The 17,406-nt window shown below is 48.2% G+C and overlaps 2 protein-coding genes across 17 annotated transcripts in view; one reads left to right on the top strand and one right to left on the bottom strand.

Moving 5' to 3' along the window:
• The window catches only part of LOC120898120 (high affinity cAMP-specific and IBMX-insensitive 3',5'-cyclic phosphodiesterase 8), a 130,867-nt gene that overhangs the window by 80,965 nt on the left and 32,496 nt on the right, over nucleotides 1–17,406 (top strand). For 6 of the 16 annotated variants that reach the window (XM_040303524.1, XM_040303529.1, XM_040303523.1 and 3 more), the window contains one exon: nucleotides 3,548–3,583. The exons of the other annotated variants lie outside the window; for them this stretch is intronic. In XM_040303524.1, coding sequence (XP_040159458.1) covers nucleotides 3,548–3,583 — 36 coding nt within the window. The remainder of the gene's footprint in view (nucleotides 1–3,547; nucleotides 3,584–17,406) is intronic. 16 annotated transcript variants of the gene reach the window in all.
• On the bottom strand, nucleotides 1,806–16,978 carry LOC120898119 (mucin-2-like). Its single transcript, XM_040303522.1, has 3 exons — nucleotides 16,045–16,978; nucleotides 3,718–7,486; nucleotides 1,806–3,376 (listed from the first exon to the last, which is right to left on the bottom strand). Exons 1-3 carry the CDS (start codon nucleotides 16,051–16,053, stop codon nucleotides 3,189–3,191), a joined length of 3,966 nt encoding a protein of 1,321 aa, XP_040159456.1. The 5' UTR covers nucleotides 16,054–16,978; the 3' UTR covers nucleotides 1,806–3,188.

Raw genomic sequence — 17,406 nt, 5'->3', positions numbered from 1 at the left:
AATTGCAATAATCGATTTCGAAAACTTTCTGTCGGTGAGTTGGACAACAAAATAATCACCTTTCCTCAACCAAAAGACCGTTCGTTCCCTAAACCACAACCTCTACGATTGCACTCCCGTTGTAATTAAGACTCCCCGACTCCCGCTCTGACTGTTCTGCAGAAAAACGGCAACTTTCATTTGCTGAAAATCTTATCTTATCACGCCATCGTTCGGTGGGATCAACAAGGAAAGGCTACCAACGCCACTCCGCAAAAGGTGTTCGCCTGCGATGTCAATCGACCAAACTGCTTTTCTTCACTGGTAAAGTTTTCACTACACCCCGTGCAGTGTTAGATGAACTCGTGTTTTTTTTTAATGTTGGGTTTAACTGCAGTCCCAGGTCATTTCGATTAAACAAACTAATTATTGATCGCACTGGCCAACGGAGAAGCAACGGAGCAATCGAGCAGTTAGCATTCGCTTCCAACGGTTTGGTGACGGTTGATTAGTATGCAAAGTGTGGAGTTCGGTTCGTTTTGCGTCTTCCATTCTATTGCGATGCAATTATCTCGTTTCACTGTGAGATTGGTGGTAAGCTTTTGTGCCACTTCTGCACTTTGGCATTGGCATCAGTTCGTTGGAATTCCAGCGGTTCCTCTTTGGAAGTTTATTTTTAATGGTTAAAGAGAAGCGAGCATTCGAAGTCGGAGAAATAAGATCCTTTCGTTGCTGGTCACGTTGAAGTCCGTTGGAACGTTGAAGCAAATCCATATAGCTTGTTTAACGTACTGAACTATTGACCCCCAACAATGCTCTAGCAAAGCTTTAAAACTAAAACAAAGAAAGCATGAAATATTTTTCAATGCTTCCAATTTCTCGCTTTCAATTTTGACGAACAATTGATAGTATCATAACCATCCACGCCCGCCCCATGACGATCATCCGCAGACACGCCGATCACGCAGGCACGTGTACGCCCTCTACCGGCGGGTTAAAGTTCATCTCGCGGAGAAGAGCTGCGTAAAAAAAAACAGCAGAATTGCAGCAAAGGCGGGAAAACCAGCACCACAATGGGAAGGAAAACTCATCACACACACACAAAGACCCCACCAAGCCATTCTCTTTAGCGGCGCAAAATGATGCGTGAGAACTTTGCTTCATTCGCTTTCGATTTCATTTCCCTCCCGTGAGGCGCCCGCTCTGCTGAAGCTTTCTTTCACCTTTCACCTCCACCCGCAGATGATAACCAAAAGGGGAATGGGCGATGGAGGGATGTGCACACGGTCGCAAACAAAGAGGAAAGACACGCAGTCAACAGACAGTTCACATTCCGCAATAATTTAATACTTTTGTTTTCATTTATTAGTCGCTTAGTGTGGTTTTCCCCTCAATTCGTTCTGTTTCTCTCTTACTCTCACTCTCTTTTTTCATCATGGTTTATGTTCGTTTTGTGGTTTTGTTTTGTCCCGTTCTTGGTTACTTTAGTTTTTCTCTTTATTATTATGTGGCGTTGCAAATTTCCACCCACCTTTTCCCACGTTGTTTGATTGTTTGTGTCTGTTTTTTTTTTGGTTTCTTCGTTTTGGTCGAATCGTGCGTGCGTCTGCTCATGCGTATGTTTTGTCTAGCTTTGTTTTGTTTTTGTGGTTTTGTTTTCATCTACCGTTGTCAGGCTCGACTAAAAGAAACACTCTTACTCTTTATTTACTTATTACTATTTTCTTCTATTAAAATAATAATAATTAGCCGATCATAATTATTTCTTTCCGAGTAAATCACTCCTGTAAGCCTATAAATTCATTGCAAGAAAGGCTGTATTTGTTTGTTACACGTTGTTTGACTCATGTTACGATTTATTTACCATTACACACTCACACCTCTGTACAGGGTTTCACGCAGGTTGTTTTCCCTCCAACTTACGCTCAAAGTATTAAATAAATTCTTTAAATAGCTTCCCCAATATCGCTCGTAAGTTATTGCTCGCCTCTCTATCCTCCCTATAATATACATCATTTTCTACAAATCCAATCCTTCTATCTCTCTCTCTATTTGCCACCCAAACTGACTGATTCAACGTCGACGCCTCAGGGTAAGGGTTATCAAACGGCGTACCCCATAATTAATGTCTAACCACCTTGTCTTGTTCACTTTTGTGCGAAAAAGTTCGCTTTCAATTGATGAGTTTTTTACCTTAACTTCATATTTCTCTGTTTTAATTCCTCTCACTTTCTTCAGCCAATTATTCCAATCCCCAATCGTTGGTGCTGCACATTTCACATCCCACCGCAACGTTGTGCGGTTGTTTTTCCCAAGCATCATCAGGAGGGGTTTGTTAGTTAGTATGAAGCTGCCGCCGTCTTCTAATTAGCGCATTTATTCAAACGCACTTTCATTGAACCCGCATCGTTTTTTTTGCTTCCTAACCTCCGTTTGTCTATTTTCTAATGTTTTTTTTTTTGCACCACTCTTCATCTGCGTTCAGTCAGTTAATCATAACGAAAGGTGAGCGAGTGCGGCTCGTGCTTCGTGGTGAAGATGGTTGCGCACAGTCTTCAGCCACGCCACCGCGAGCCGCGAACTGTTACCTTTAATGCCCCCGGGCCTGCGAAAGGAACCTTATCCCAATTATACAACCTTATGAACCGATGTGTTGCACCATCATGGAACTTCCTTCTTCTTCGTATCCCACCACTACACCCCTATCAATCACAGACTAAAAGTATTGTTTTATGTTTATGCGTTTATGCAAACCTTACCCATTAGCAAGAACCCCTGGTGTATGTATACCGCGTTGGCTGGAAGCTCCAAAGAGCGCTTGCACGCTAATTACCAATCGAGTGACGGCTAAAAACCAAACCCATGTCTCTATTTCCGATGGTCCCTTGTACCAACGCGTGACAAATGGGCCGGCACTGTGTTGGTTTCGCCCTGTCGCCATTGATTTATATTTACCTAGTTTCATTTATCTAGTGTAAGCTCGCGCCTTATCGGTTGCTGTAGCGAACCTCTAACGCTTATTTGCGTACCGGTGCGTACGCGACTGCACACAAACCCACACACCCTATTCCCTATTGGTTGCATTTCGTTTGCTGTCTCAACTGATTAGTCTGTAGGAACGGCCTTTGGTACGTGTGGTAATTTCCTGCTTAAAGTCGTTCTTCCGTCTTGTGCTCTTCCACTCTGGTTGCTGTCAACCTTGGCCGTAGCTACACGTCCTCCCGGCTGGAACTGGGTCGGCCCGTGCCCGGACCACCGAAGGGCAGTTTCTTCCGGACGTACTTTCGCTGCTGGAGCAGGTGTTTCACCTTTGTCCCAGTGCCGGCAGCTAAACTACTGCTGCTGCTGCTACTGATGCTAAATCGATGCTTCGGTTTCTGCTCCAGCAGATCGTTCACTGTAAAGTAGACAAACGGCATTATAAGAGAATTGTCACTTTATTTTACTAAACCATTTCAATCCCGCAAAAAATCATTTCATTTTGTGTACATTTACAGTGTCCCTTTAATACGCATCTAATCATGTTTTTCCATTCGTCTTTTCTCTTTCTCTCTTTCTCTCGTTTTAGGTAAGTTTCACCAATACTCATCGGCAAGATTGTGCTGTAAGTCATTGCATACGCTTTTTTCTTAACTGGATGTGGTAGAGTATGTTCTTCCGTAGCTCACCTGTAGCTCACTCTGTAGTCCCTCCCTTAGCTCCTCCCTAAAAACAACGGTTCCCCATCCCGAAACTTACCAGATTCCGGTGATACGTCCACCGTCGATGAGCCGGTCTGGTAGATGCCACCGCCCTTGTAGTACAGTGGCGTTGGCCGTACACTGAACCGTGGCGTCAGCACACGCCCGTTCCGTTCCTCGAGCACCTGCGACGACGCTGGATGATGCTCGTGATGATGGTTGTGATGATGGTGGTAATGATGCGGCTGTGGCACCGCTGCCACCGTCCAGGGCTGCGGCGTAACGACGTAGATCTTTTCCTTCGTTATTGGGGATATGGCAATCTTGACGTGCTGCCAGCCGGACCGGCTACTCTTGCCCGGTTTGTCGTGCAGGGCGGGCAGCATGGTCGAGGTGAGAAACTCCCACGGTATCGCTTTGGTGACGCGGTGCAGCGACAGCGTGCTGGCTTTGCGCGCAAAGTCCTCCGATCCGAACTCCTGCTCCGTCCAGGTGTCGATCTTGCGCTGCAGCTCGTTCGGATCAATGTCCCAGTCGATGGTACGCTCGTAGATGGGACCGACCGTGTTGTCACCGGCCGGATCTTCATGCACCGGTGCCGGGGGTGGGGGTGGCGGTTGTTTCGTCGTTGTGGTGGTTGTCGTTGTATGCGGTGTGGTCGAGGAGGTTGTTAGAAGTGTCGTACGGCGATGCTGCTGGTACGTGGTCGATGCCGGCGATAGGGGCGGCCGGACCGTGCGGACCGTCTCCGAGACGAGCAAATCGTTCCCGAACAGCTTGGGACCTTTGGGGATGATTTTGGTCGTGCGCAGCAGCTGCGAGATGGTCGTGCGCGACTTTTGTGCGTAGGTTGTCGGGGAGATCTTGACGCGCGTCACGTTAACGTAGTGGGGCGTGACGGGTCGCGCGTACTTGGACAGGGCGATCGGTGGGGAGAGAGTTCGTGAGCCTCCTCCGGCAGCATTGCTGCCCTCATCGGGCAGTGGTGTGGTGTGACGTTCCATACCACCACGAACGCTGGTTAGGCTGCTTAGGCTTACGACCGGTGGCAGCGGTGTCATCTTCGGTATGCGCACGGTGAATGGTTTCGACTCTTTGGAGATCTCGATCGGGCGAACCTTCTTCACCTTGGCCGGTTTGGGTGGCGTTTTCGTGGGCGGTTTCATGAACGGTTGGGTCGTCTCCTTCTGCAGGATCTCCTTCAGATGGGTGGTTGACTGGAAGTACTTGACGGAGTCGTTCTCGATGAAGCGGGTTTTGGATTTGGACGACTGCTGGATGGCATTACCCGAGGGTGGCGTAGGTCCGGAGCGTTCCGCGTGTTTCGACGTAACGATGCTCGACTCTGCCGGTGCGTTGTAGTCCAAGTCTTCAAGGTTCTCCTGAGGTGGGAGTGGTTTGAACGGTTCCGGCTTTTTGAACGTATTGTACGGTATGATGATCTGGATTTGTTTCGGTTTCTTCGTGGACATTAGATTCTGATACCCGCCGAACGTTGCCGTCAGTGAGGAGGGCAGTGGAGTGGCCGTCGTCGATGGAGGATCATCACTCGGCGAGGCTGTTGCCACCGTTTGGCTGTCCGGTTCGGGGCTGGGTTGTTTCTGGAACTCCATCGGCAGACTGGATCCAATGCGGAACGGTTCCGTGTAGATGTCAGTTGGAGGTGTTGTTTCCGGGTCCACTGTGGTCGTTGGGGCCCGAACCGTCGTAGTTTGAACGACACGCTGTGCCGCGGGTTCAGTTGGTTCCTCCTGCTCTTCGCTTAGCTGATTGTTTACCGGATTGATTGGAGGATTCGTCTGCAGATTGGCCGAGTAAATAATCTGCACACCGTTGCCAAGATCGGACGGCGCCGGTGCCGGAAAGGTACTGTACCGCTCGGGCCGCGGTGTCGTAGTGCTCGAGATAGGACTAACCGGTGTAGTCGTTGAACCGTAGTACCTTGTCTGAGGCACAATGCTCGAAACTTCGATCGTGGTGCGAATGATCGGTGAGTTCTGATCGTCTTCTTCCGAGTCGTACTCAGCGTCATCCCCATTGTTACCTCCGTGTGGTGGGATGTTGGCACCACTACTTCCATTGCTACTCGTAGCCACATTACGCTTCTCCGATGCTGCCGGCTTCGAGTCTTCACCGTTCGAGTACGCCACTGTGGTGTAGATGGACGACGAGGCAGAAGATGCAAATTGCTCTACATCAAAGATTGAGTCGTTCTTGCCGGCCGGATCGTGCGGGTAGCGGATGTAGCTATTGGACATGGACTTGGAGGAGGTGGGATATCCGTGGCCAAGCTCTCGGATGGGCTCTACCGGACGGTAGGGACGATAGAACTTGTACGGATCGCTGTGGAACGAGCCGGCCGTGTAGAGCGGCGGTATCGGGGTAGCGCTCAGGTTGGGCAACGGTATTGGAGCGAGCGGTTTGCCTTCGTTCTGGATCGGCAACAGCTTAGCCGGCGGTGCGTACTCTTTGTTGGTGAAGTAAGAGGCTGAGACTTGGCGCAGCGTGATCGGTTGCAGGGTGGAAGAAGGAGCAGCAGTCACTATTGCATCGGGCGTTTTGGTAATGAAGTGTGCTGCAACAGGAACCACAGGAGGAACCGTTGTACTGGAGGTGGTCGTTTTCAGTTGCTGGAGTTGCTGCTGAAGTTGTTGCTGTTGTAGTTGGAGTTGCTGGAGTTGCAGATTTTGTAGCTGATGCTGTTGCTGCTGAAGCTGGAGTTGGATCAGCTGCTGGGCTTGTGGTGCCGCTGTAATAATGGCCGGTTCAAGTGCTCCTCCCGAGGCACCAGAGTAGGGGTTAACCGATTGTACCTGTCCTTTCGGTGCTACTTGTATCTTGATCGGTGGAGGTCGATTCGGCACACTTGGAAACTCTTTTGGAGGCACTTTTGGAGGAGGAGGAGCAGCAGCCGGAATAGATCCACCAACTCCACCGACAGCCGTTGGATACTCGGGAGGAGGTGCTATCGGTACCCAAGGGACATTGTTGCACGGATGATAGTTTACCTCGCCAATGTTCGCGACGGGAGGTCTGCCCGTTGTTGGCTCGGGGTCTCGGAACACGTTCGCCTGCGGTACGATCTGCTGCTGCAGTGTGGACGGCCCGAATGTGTGCTGATGTACCCCCGGTGCTATCGCAGCATGGTAGCTCGAGCCTGAACTTTCCTGTACGGGGGCACTTGGCTGGAAGCCTGCAGCAACGACATGCTGCTGCTGCTGCTGCTGCTGGGGAGCGAGCTGGGTCGCCCGACTTCCGTTGCGAATTTGAAACGGATAGGGAAATGGCTGCTGCTGTATTGGTTGCTGTTGTGGTTGTTGTGGTTGATATTGTTGATGAAACTGTTGTTGTTGTTGTTGCTGTTGAAATTGGAGCTGTTGCTGTGTTTGCACGGACGGTGTTGGCTGTGCGGTGTACTGTGGCGGTAGATGGCGCTGCGGTGGAAGCTGTGGCAGCTGTGGCTGGAGTTGTTGTTGTTGCTGTGACGATTGTTGCTGCTGCTGCCGTCGGTCACCACCGTCATCGCCCAGAAAGGAAAACCAATTCGAGATCCGCTGGAAGAAGGTCGGAGCCGGGGTAGTGGCTTGGTTCGCCGGTCGAAAGCGAGCCAGTAGTGGGGGTGGTCCGGCCGGCGGATAGGGTCTCGGTTGCTGTTGCTGGTTTGGTGCACCGTAGAGTGCGTTTCCAGTGTTGACGCCTCCACCGGCGCCACTAAAATCGTTCCCGCCCGGCTGTTGCTGGGGCTGGTAGTTTGGCTCACAGTGCGCCACGTGTAAAAGAACACACACGGAGGTGGCTATCGCAATAAGCCGAAGCGTTGTCATTTTCTGCAAATAAACATGAGAGATGTATAATTAGACACGTTTTTTTATGATGAAGCGGAGATTGTGAGTTTACGGCTGGCACTAAACGCGCTGTTCAAAATGACACCGGTTCATTTGGCGGGCAATAGCGAAATTCTTCTAATGAAGCGTAACAAGCGAAATCAATCAACGCGCAAGTTTACAATCAAACAAACCCGTCCAGATTCCGCGTCCGTGCCTTGCCGTCTTGCCGGAAGGAACAATGGACGCCCATTCAGCAGGCGTGCCGTAATCACGATCGCGGTGGTCACACCCTTAGGGTGTATTATAGAGCTAATTACACACCATGCGATACAACAGAGATCTCCCTGGTGGCTGTGGTGGTAAAACAGCAAGCCCAACAAAAAAAAATGCAGAACTCCCATCTAATTGGCTCATCACCGACCCCTACGGCCCGACGACTTCCGAAGACACTAGACACTGCGGGGTAGGAGAAAATAGAAGCAATACTTTCTTTTTTCAATTATCGAAATTATCCACACTGTTCGAAAGGTAGGAAAGGAATCGTTCCCGCCCAAAGGTTTTGGGGAAGCTTTGATTGCGAGTAAATGAGCGACAATTCGCGAGCATAAGTCGCGACGGAAAAATTAAAAACAAATTAACCTTCAACAAAACACGAGATAGCGCTGGGTAGCGTCGAAATATTAACAATCATTTGATGGTAGGTGAATTTTTCCAATCGAGTTATTTATTGCTGCTAGCCGTGGAAGAATAGGAAGGAAAAAGTCTTCCACATTAACCGGTAAAAGTAATGTTTCCGATAATAGTTGGGGTACACCGCCTGTGTGTGTGTGTGTGTGTGAAAACTGAGGGGGTTGAACGTGCGAGCGTGAAGTGAAACTTCACCATGAATTAACCTTTCCCAGCCACCATCTTCTTCACCACCGCAGCGCATCATTACAAAAGCGATCTTTCACCGGGCACCAGCCGCGCATTGGGCGATGATGAAAGATGATGTGAAGATGGTGCGACGGAGCCGGTGTCCGAAATTACGCACCGCCACTGCCCGAGATGAGGCAACTTCCGGCCGCGGGCAATCGCAATTGCTGCGGAAGCTGCCACCTAACAAGCGACATCGTGATCGTGGAGGAACAGGTTGTTCACTCCCCTATCGAAAGCCAAAATCTTCTTCACCAGCAGCAGGGAAGGCGAAAAACAAAAGGCCGCAATAAGCCTGACTTTGGAATTGCACACCAGTACGGCGGGTTTGGAAAATGGCCCCACGCGTAAGTTGTGTGTTGCGTAAAAGGTTTGCCAGTGAGGTGGTGCGTCCCCAAAGTTCCCGTGCGCGCGCGTAATAACTTTCGCTGGTACGCCCGGTCCGCTGAGCGTGTGGTCAGTTTTTCTCTTTAAATCACACGAAACCCTCTCTTGACCATTGTTTTCCCGCCCTTTGCGCTGTGCGCGGCGGAGCCATTCCCGGCCCGGGCGCTCAGAGGAATGAGGAACAATCCCGCTGCCCGGGGGAATGTATGCAGCATTGTACGAAACTGAAAGGTATACGCGCTTGTTTTTCGCGCCGTCCAGGTATTTTGTTGTTGTTTTTATTTCGGGAGGCTTTCTCCGCCGGTGGATTTTACAACGGATGAGCAGAAGATCACGACATTGACCACCAAACCGGTACCGGATGGAACGGGGAAAAACATTGCGCGATAGTACCACCCGGAGCTGGGTTGTCCATCGGTTGGTGCGTACTGACTGCTATCAGCGCCATTCATCGTTGAATCTTTCACCAAACTCAGAGCGGTGAGGGGGAAATCAAAAGGGCAGCTTAGAGGAGGATGCTGTCAGCCTGACCGTGCGATTAAAAGCTGACTCGAGCCGGTAGAGAATGGGAATTAAATTTTCGGTCAAAAGCCGATGAATAGACTGTTATTGGGGTGCTCTTGCTCTGCGTACTATCTCCCCGGAGACATCAAAGATCGTACCGAGTGATGGGCAGAGAGGCAGACAAGGGGTAAGCATTTGCCCGCTGTGAAATTCGTGGAATTGTTTGTTAGGATTATTTTACGGTTTTTATCCCGAAAAACACGCCCGGGAAAGGGCAAAAAAGGAAGCACAAGAAGGCGAGCCCATCAGTGGCGGTATTAGAAGCGTACGAACCTGTAAGCGTAACCTCCACCCCCTCGCAGGGACTTCCTTTTATCAGAATTAAAGCAAAACTTGGCCCTCACTCGCCTAACAAGGCACAAATTAAGCTAATGAAAATGGCACACTTTTCGCTCGTGATGCCAAAAAAACAGCATTTTTAATTATGTTTATACAGGTTTGGTGTATATTTTATGTCGAAAAAAAAGCCTCCAATATGGCTCAACACAACAACACACACACAGACACAAAAGTATAATCAAAACAGGAATCAAGACAAACGATCGTGCAAAGATAAATGCAGATAAATAAAATAAATTCCACTGCCAAATGGGTCTCCCTCTTAACAGCGTGCCAAAACTTGAAAAGGAATGACCAACTTCCACTTCCCTCCCTTCGTCGCGACGCACTCTTCCAGCTCCACCGTCGGAGGACGCAAGTGAAAGTGCTGTTTTATGAAAAATTATTTTTATGTCACGCTTTGTGTTGCTTTGCTTTGTTTTGGCACGTCCCGCACGTTATGCACTTTGGATAAATTAATTCAAACTATGCAAAGTCCTTCGAGTTCTACTCCATTTCTCTTCGGAGGCGTCCACCCTCTCACAACTGCTGTCAAAGACTCGTTCGGAAGGAATTTGCCAAAAACTGGATGGATTCAAAATTTAAGTTTTTTGCCCAAATCCGGAAACGCGGTGTGTATCGCCTTGCTGTGCCAAATTCCGATAACCGTCCTGCGCTGTTTGGTTCCGATTTTGATGTGCTTTACAGCGCCAAATGCTTCTCATCTCGTAGCATCTCAACAGCAACAGGAACAGCGCGAAATGTAAACTATGCTGCTGCCACCACACACCACACACCTTACTGTGCTGTCTTGTGCGGTTTTTGGGATAGAAGAAGGAGACACCAGAGTCCAGGAATTGATCGCAAATGAATAAAACATAAGTGACATATAGACACACACGCGCGCGCGCGCCCAACTCTGATGACGACTGTCGACCACCGTCGCGGTGCGGGCGAGTGCTGATTCGCTGATTTCACTTTCTGCGGGAAGCCCTAGCAAAAACCAACCTCTCCCCACAGCGGGTGTGACCCCACAGCTCCACGCTTTGGGGGCATTATTATCAGGCAGTCCGGAAGCAGGCGGCAGCCAGACCCCCCGGGTGTGAGGAAGAGTGTGTGCCCGTGGACTTTGATGGCAAAAATTGGAATTTCAAATCGTTCATCGTTCGTTTCCGGAGCTGTTTCGGGGTGGTTTGTGTGTTTGAAAAGCGATTTTTGCACGACCAACAAAAAAAAAGAACCTAAATCTAAAAACTTTATTCCCAGTAGTGGACGGGGAACGATCGGTGCCCGGGAATTTGGAACGGAGACGGTGTTGTTTTATCTCCTGTGCTGTGCCGGAGTTCCGTTGATGAGATTTTCGATGGAAATGTCACTTTTGACAGGGCGGAGGAGAAGTCACATTTTTGATGGTCGTCTAAATCGTTTCACGACTAAAGTTGCCCATAGGATCGTTGTTTTCGGGAAGCCCATTGGAGGTGGAATATATATCACGGAACGAGCATAAAATAGTGAGCGATAAATTGAAGACTCCCCACAACAGCAATAACAACCGATTTGAATTGAAATTGAGAAAATGTAATTTAATCAAAGTGCAAAAAAGTTTGAATCGTTGCCTTTATCTTTCTGGAATAGGCTTGGCTTGGAATAGAGCTGAGAAGATTTCTGCTCCAATGCTTCATCCATTCCGGAAGTATTCATCAGCCATTATCAAAGGGAAATTGACTTTAAATCGCGTAAACCCATTTGCCGCCCTTTTATCAGGGAAACATCTCTCCTTAGCCTGATTACAGTTGATTAAACGGTTCGCCATCAATCAAAAGCCCACCGAAAGCCGCTAGTCTGCGTACCAGCAAACATAACATTCATCTCCACAACACGCACACACCTAGCTGCCTTTACTTTGTCGCACTTTGCAATCATTTTAGCATAAATCTTATGCTTTGACACGCGAGAGCCATTTTTCCCGGCACTGTCAGTGCAGAAAGGTTCAGCGCGTTTCCCCGCGGCCGAGGGTTGCGCTAGTTAGTAATTGATTAACTGATTAGCGCAGACCCGCATTTATCACTCCATCAACACCTCCACGAGCACAAGCGAGAGAGACACACGGAGGGTGTGCATTAAAAATAAGAGACCACAGCCCAGTCCAGTGCGGCCAGTGCAACTTTATGACGGACTCGAACGCATATAATCGTTTGACACCGAGCACCATTTATCATCTGTTCGCTGTTTGCACTGCCAGCTGATTGCCGAGAGCCGCTCGGTTTGAAGAACGGGAGACTAATAAGGCGGTGCTGGGTGACAGCTTCCACCTTCTCAGCCCTCGTCGCGAAAAAGAGGCTTGCGCTGTTTTCGCGACATCATGTTGGGTGTGGGCTCGACTGTTTCTAACTGATTTTCTCCTCATTTAAAGCAGCCAGACCAGAGGCTTGGTTGCTATGTTTTAGCTTCAGCTTTCGCTCATTTGAGCATTTGTGCACTTGGGGGAGTTTGTTTTCGCACGCGTTTGGTGAGGGCGATCGAGAAGAGCTGACTCGTCCGATGTTTGCGACTGCTATTTTATTACGGGTTGATTAATGGTGCTACTTTTGCAGCAAAAGATTAACTAATTTCGTCTTCCGATTCTTTTTTTTAAAGCGTTAAATCCATTTTAGCAACCCCCAGCCGGGGGGTGGGTGTTACGTTATGATGAGAAAAATTTGGCGAGGGAATGAAATTCGCCAAGCTTTTAAACAATCGAATTTTACAGTACAGTTTTGGGAGCATTAATTTAACGACGTTGATTTGTAAATTTTTGTCATTAAAAGCACTGAAATTGCAATAGATTGATGGTAAAATTATGCAGCGGGAACATGGCCTCATTTCCGGTGTATTTCATCTAAAAGAAGCATCAAACAAAACACTCAGAGCGTGTAATAAAACTTCCATCCATCGACGTCAGCAAAGAAAAGTCGTCCAAAAGTCAATTAGCCTCCTTCTCTCTTTGCTTTGGAAGTGTTCAGAACGTCACCTCGCAAGACGGCATTTTTGCTCCCAGCAGCACCAAGAAAAGCCATACAGAGTTGTGTCACCTTCGATGTAACACCCGCCTGCATGATCCAGCTCATGACCCGTTCTCGCCCGTCCAGACACAAACACACACACACGCGTACACTGGGTGAGACCAATAAATGCAAATGATTTGTTTGCGTAATGAGTGCCGGCCGTCCCGTTTGCGTCCTCTGCGTGGAAGAAAGCAGTGGAAGCGAACTGTAAATTGTTTGTCATAGCTAAACGCTTACCATTCCTGGTGGAAGGTGGACGGGAAGGAAAAACTGGGCCAAAGGGAAAGAGCCGTGAAGAAACCCTTAATGCAATCGGGGGAAAGAAAAACGGAAGAATATGATGCGATGACGCGCATAAGGTCCGGGACCACCCGCGCCGCACACCGTGCTGGTGGAGGTGGCGTGTCTCTTCCACTTTATAAGCATCTTACAACGGCAAGTCAACAGAGAACGCAAGCAAAAACGCAAGGGAAGGGATGACAATTTATGCACCAAGCGCCGTACTCGGTCGAATGTTGATTTATGCAATCGATCGATCGGTCGTGATCGCGCATCGGGGTGCAGGATGCAAGAGCAGCAAACAAAAGTGTGCTGAAAGGGAAAGAAAATGGGCGCCTTGTGTACCACTGGTAGCGTAGTACAGTGCCGGCGGGAGGTCCAACAGGGGGTTTTCTCCACTTTCATGCCAGCTTCAACCCTATTAATTGTGATGTGCTTGCGATAATAAGCAATCCGTTTTCTTTCCGAGTATAATGAGCATTTTACTCCCGGCACGAGGCGAGCTTAATTTCCACCAAACTAAACCACACTGAGACAGCATTGTTCTATTTAGGAGGAATAGATTGCACAACAGAACGAACAAGCCGTAGCAAACCCGTGAACTTAAAGACAAAGAAAAGGTGTGTAAGATTTTCCCTTCTGCTCGCGCGGAGCTTTCTTGCGTCAACTTTCCCACACCATGGCCCCCACCAACACCAGGAAGCGATACGCCTCCACGTGACGGAGGTTGTTTTCACCCCTCATATCGGCACCAACTGGCCCCTCTTCAAGCGAAAAATAACGCCAACAACCCCCCAAACGATGCGATAATACCATTAGAGCCACCGAATCGGAGCGAACGATCGATGAAGCGATCATCTGCATCGTTGGATGAATGATTGTGTTGCGTGTGCTCGGGTGGTGTGCATTAAACAGAAGGGGCATGTGTTTGCACTTGATTCGGGGTCGTATTGGAGTGTTGGAATAATTGGCATGAATGGCTGCTACTGGTGCTGCTGTGGTTTGCAACAACGGCGGTTTGATTGATTTCTCGCTCTCGCATTGCGGTTAATCGGTATTATTATTTGCGAAGCGAGAGCGAAAAAAAGACAGAGAAGGAGACAGGTCGTACGGTTAGAGTGCAATTGTGCAATTTGCGTAGTGCGTGATGTAAGAAGTCGCAGTATCAACGCAAATCCCTGGAATTACGTGAGTGCAACCTGCTTTTCTGTTTGTCTCGATAATGCACTAGAAGCGTTCGAGAGTGTTCGCTTTATTTTGTGTGCGTTTCGGCATCAATCAACAGGTTGTGTGCCTTTATTTTTACAAATATTTCATAATCCTAACCTCAATACCCATATTTTGGGCTCGATAATTGAATGCTTGAAAGGTCAGCCATGGCTGCGAATGCGAAAATATTGTTATTCACTCCAATTGCTCCAATGGATTGCATATGCAATCGAACGCATAATGTTGGGAGGTTGAATTCGCTCAAATTTTGCGGCTACCGTTTTGCTACCATTTTGCGAGTATGCAAAAATATGCAAACAATGCGCTGTAACGATGAATAATTGCAATTTTGTGGGACAAATGTATTGTGCGACTGGGTGCAGTTGGTGGGTAATAATTGCACCTGCTGCAACTCCCAAATTGGCATGAAATGTTTGGCATTTTTCGCCGTTAACATTTATTTGCCACTCATCCCCATTTCACCATTTCATGCCCATCCAAACTCCATTGGGTTTATTTGCCAAAAAGTCCAAACATCCGGCCACTTTGCCCGGATAGCCTCTCGCTTTCCCCTTACATCCCGTTCCGTTTCTGCCATTTCCGGAAAAGCGCGTGAAAACAAACAAACACACGCATACAGCCCGTTGTAAAAATCTCCAACCAAACCTTTATTGGTGTTTACAGTGGAGTTCGCGTGACGCTTGGTGAGCCGGAAACCGATATTTCATTATATTTTTCCGCGAAACATAAACCCTCGGCAAACAAAATGTTGGCTTTGAAATTTCAACGGTCTCGTGGCAGGTGAAGTTGTTGTAACGGTGGGAAAGGGCCCGGGTCAGTCGCCCGGGTCAGGTGGCTGTAAATCGTTCGAACGTGATTTCGATCAAAAGCCCGTACAAGAGTGTGTCCCAAAAAAACAAGGGCGACCCGTTCCCGCCGGCAAAGGAACAACAAGGTTAGTGGGGACCACCACCGCCCTTTAACCACTCCTGCCCAGTGTCAATACGCAAAAGGGCAAACATTTGCCTTCAAACATTTTAATTCCGAGCTTGTTGTCAAAGTTGACACCGGAGCCGCTTTTCAACTCCCCTTACACCCCTGTATCTGTTCCTTGTGTGTGTCTGTGTTTATGTGGAAGTTGTTTGAACTTCTTGAAATACCTTCACTTGCGCCCGGCTTTCTTTTAAACCCCGCACGTGCGTGTGTGTGTGGGTCACCTGCGTCCCCGTGGGCTTCCTGTCAGCGTAGAAATGCAGGAACGGACGCAATAAAAACTGGCTGCTCTCGAGGGCGCAAAAGATTGCAGGTCAGTAGTGGTTGTAGTTGCGAGTTTCCTGGAAGGGAAAGGAATTTCTCCAGTGCACTTCAGTTGCATTGCTCGGAACACAAAAAGACTCCGGGCCCTGTGAGCACGTGTTGGCTTTTTTGGTTTATTTATTTTTTTTATCTCGTTGGCATGTTCGTTTGATATCGAGAAAAACGATGAATGTGGTCCTATTTCTTGAAGGTTTGTTCCTTTTTTTCGGTAGGGCGGTCTGTTTTATGTTTGAAAACTTACGTTTTTGGAAAGAGTGCAACACGTTCTTAGAAATAAAATTTGACAAGAATGGTTGAAGAAAGGTGGTTCGAACGGCATAATTTTGAATTACTTTTGCTGATTAATAATAACAGTTATCATTGTGTTTAACAAGAAATATAAAACATTTGTTTAAATAGGCTTAACTTAATACCCGCTCTTCCAGGAAAAGCTTTTAAATTACTCGTAAAAAGCCCCAAAAAAGCAATAAAGGCAACAACAATAAACGAGAACTTATGGCCAACATTCGGACAGCATTCACTTACCATCGCCATGGTGCAGCGGCAAAAAAAGGATCGTTTCTCTTCCTATTCAGCCGTCACCTAAATCCGAGGATAATATCCTGCCGGGCAAATACTTGCTTTCGCTTGCTTCACCACCTTACCGCACACACACACACATCAAAAACCATGGGCCAGTGACTGGCGGTGGCGGCTTCACCCCACCAATGGAACCACTGAGCTGATTACGCGAACCAACTTCAAGAACGATGGCCACGACGGAAGTGCTTTTCCTCTTATTCTACTCGTTCACCACACTTTTCCACTGATTCCGAGGATGCTCTAGCACTTCACTTCAAACACAGCTACCACTACACCATCATCATCATCATCATCATTACAAACGAAGGCACCATGTCACCAAACCCCGTGTCGTTTAGTTTTGGTTCAACGCGACCGGCGCGCGGGATCGGATTAAATTCGCGCACTGCAAAATATCACCTTTCCTTTCTCCCGCGCCTATCGGCAGTTCCTTCCAAAGGAGCCGGATTAACCTACAGTACCAAAACGGCAGCAGCACAACACTTCTTACACTTCGCCTGGAACCCCCCCGTTGGGCGCTCTAAGGATTCGAATCACACTGAAATAAACAAACAAGTGGGCACGGTGGAGCAGCGACCACTTGCACTTGCACGCGGCAACTTCAAGCGACACCGAATTTTATTACAATTCCTTCCGAGACAGCATGAGCTTTCACTGTTTGGTCAGCCTGTTCGGTTCGGCTACAGACGGCTGCATTGCGTTTCTCACACTTTTTTGTTTTATTACTTCACTCGTACACGGTGCTCGGGATTTTATGGTGCTTTATCTCGAGCCTTTAGAGCGCTGGCTACCAAACGGCACGACACTCACTGCGCCTTTCCATACCACGGAAAGGATGCTTTCTTTCTGCATTGCGCGCGGAATGAAACGAAAGTCTGCTGTAAACAAACAAGGAAAAGGGTCAATTTACGTTTGGTGCATTGTTCACGCCGCTGCAATGAACGCTGCGCGTGACGCAATGAAAAGGGGAAATGTTTTTACAATTGTTCACTGGTTTAATCAAAGCTAGTGAAAATATTAGCTTTGAAACATTTGTTCAATTAAAATTCAACATCTAAACCTAAAGAATACTCAAGCAAAATCAAACTCGATTATCGAATTAACGGTCACATTTATCACACAAAAAGAGATATCAAGCCCGCCCTCGTAACCACTAGGCACAAATTACTTTATGTTAACTTCCTGCTAAACGATTCAATTTTCCACCTGATCTGCGAGAGGATCGGTGCGATCAGCGAAGCGACAAGCGACCGCGATTGTAGATCGACTCCGAAAACACTGAAGTGTGTCTTTACCGTTCGGCAC

This window comes from Anopheles arabiensis, chromosome 2 (genome assembly GCF_016920715.1).
Source record: "Anopheles arabiensis isolate DONGOLA chromosome 2, AaraD3, whole genome shotgun sequence".
Classification (NCBI taxonomy): Eukaryota; Metazoa; Arthropoda; class Insecta; order Diptera; family Culicidae; genus Anopheles; species Anopheles arabiensis.
This window is presented reverse-complemented; position numbering and strand designations above follow the sequence as displayed.

What these genes read in the sequence shown, in the direction of transcription:
- LOC120898119 (XM_040303522.1), bottom strand. An exon ending in GGACGTATCACCGGAATCTG is followed by an intron (nt 3,377 to 3,717) that starts GTAAGTTTCGGG and finishes TCTACTTTACAG; the next exon opens with TGAACGATCTGCTGGAGCAG.